This window comes from Buceros rhinoceros, unplaced genomic scaffold, assembly GCF_000710305.1.
Source record: "Buceros rhinoceros silvestris isolate BGI_N320 unplaced genomic scaffold, ASM71030v1 scaffold30879, whole genome shotgun sequence".
Classification (NCBI taxonomy): domain Eukaryota; kingdom Metazoa; phylum Chordata; class Aves; order Bucerotiformes; family Bucerotidae; genus Buceros; species Buceros rhinoceros.
Window position 1 is genome coordinate 8,025 of NW_010432620.1, and position 1,778 is coordinate 9,802.

General features: G+C 60.2%; 1 protein-coding gene across 1 annotated transcript in view; it reads left to right on the forward strand.

Moving 5' to 3' along the window:
• Positions 1-462, forward strand: part of ETNK2 (ethanolamine kinase 2) — a gene marked incomplete at its 5' end in the record, with an annotated part of 4,254 nt that extends 3,792 nt beyond the window's left edge. Inside the window, 2 exons of the mRNA XM_010143842.1 lie at positions 53-126; positions 279-462. Of these exons, the coding sequence (XP_010142144.1) occupies positions 53-126; positions 279-351 (147 nt within the window). The remainder of the gene's footprint in view (positions 1-52; positions 127-278) is intronic.
• Between the last annotated feature and the right edge of the window lie 1,316 nt (positions 463-1,778).

Genomic DNA, 1,778 nt, shown 5'->3' on the forward strand with positions numbered 1-1,778 from the left:
GTGGGCAGGGGTGCTCTGTGCCCGTTTCTGATCCTGGTTTTGTCTGTTGCAGGCATCCCATTTCCTCTGGGCGTGCTGGGGCCTGATCCAGGCTAAATACTCTACCATAGACTTTAACTTTTTAAGGTGAGTCCACCGGGGCTCAGGGCATTTGCTTCCAGTGCAGCTCAGCGTTAAACGACTGCAGCAAGAGGATCCCAGTGGTCTCTCCATGCTGGAGGGACCCTCCGCAGCCAGGGGATGAGTGTCTCACATCTGTCCCTCTCTCCTCTCGGCAGATATGCAAAGCTAAGGTTTAAACAGTACTTCAAGATGAAGCCGGTAGTCACAGCCCTGCAGATCTCCAAATAGCATCTCCAGCCAGTGAGACCCTGAACTGATTTGCCCTTGTGCGTCCACAGCCCTCGCATCCCCCTCGCCCTTCCCCACCCCAGCCGGGGACGAGGGCAGGTCCTGATGGTGGGAAGGGGCAGGAGAGGAGTTCTGACCTGGCCACCGATTAAAGGAGACCCTGGACATACCTGAAACTGGACCATGAGATGCTAAGAGGACCACGGCCTCGGAGAGGCCCCCGCCTACACAAGGAAGCCTTACCATCGCCTTAACGCTGAGCCCCAGCTCGGCCCCGGTGCCAGGCAGGTCCGTGCTTTGCTGGCACTGCTGCTGTTTGGTCTGGCACCCGGTTTGCTCCCTCTGTGCTGTCCCCAGGTTGGGAAATGGATCCCTCCTGCTCAGGAGCCCCCAGAGCTGCCCAGCTGTTTTGCCTGCCCAATGCACGTACTGTGCCTGTCCCTTTGCTGCTCCCTGCCTGCTCGGTGCCACTTGGGCACCCATCTCTAAACCAGCACCTTTCTTGGGTCGGTATGATCCTGGGCTCAGGGCTGTTGCTGAGCATGGGACCCTTTTCCATGAGGGGTGGGTGCTGCTGTGCTCTGGCTCAGAGGGTGCAAAGGGGCAGGGATGGCTGTGAGCCACATGGGCTTTTGCTAGTGGGTGCTGGGTGCCTGCAACCCCTGCACTGTGCTCAGCCTGTGGCTGGCTCTGCTCTTCCCACAGCTGTGGTCTCCAAGACTCCCGTTAGCTCTCTGGTCCCTTCATGGCTTTCCTCGTAGCATCCTGTGTTGCTGGAGCGAGGGGCTCCCAGCTCCACCTTCCTCATCTCCCCCAGGGCCAAGGGATCGGTCCTGCCCCTCATGTGGGCACCATCCCAGTGCTCCTCTCTTGGCTGTGTCCCTCAGGGAGCCCTCAACACAAGGTTGAATGCAGCCCCCCTGCTCCATGAGCCAGGCACAGCTTTATTGCATCAGCGCTTGGCTGCTCCCCACCCCCCACAGGCTCTGCAGGGGTGATCGCAGGCTGCTGAGCACTGTCCAGCTTGTGACAGTGGTTGTGCATCAGCAGGGGGGTGGCATCAGACCCCTCAACCAGTGGTATGGGGACAAGGTGGCCATCCCCCTCCACCCAGGCACAGGAACCTCCCCCAGCAAGAACCGGGACTGTCGTTGCATCTGGTGTTCATTTTGGTGCAAAATAAAAGCTGCTGGTAGCTGGAAGTGGGGACGGCGGATCTGTGGGGACTGGGGCAGGACTTGTGCTGGTGCAGGGGCAGCATCCCTGGGACCTCCTGATGCTTCTGCAGCTGGAGGTGTCCCCTCGCAGGGTGGGCTGACGATGTCCCTGCCACCTTCGTGACCTCACTTTGGGTGCTGCAGGGGAGCAGCAGCCATGCAGCATCGCAGGGTGTTTGCATGAGCACCCGCTGCCTCCCACCTGCTGCC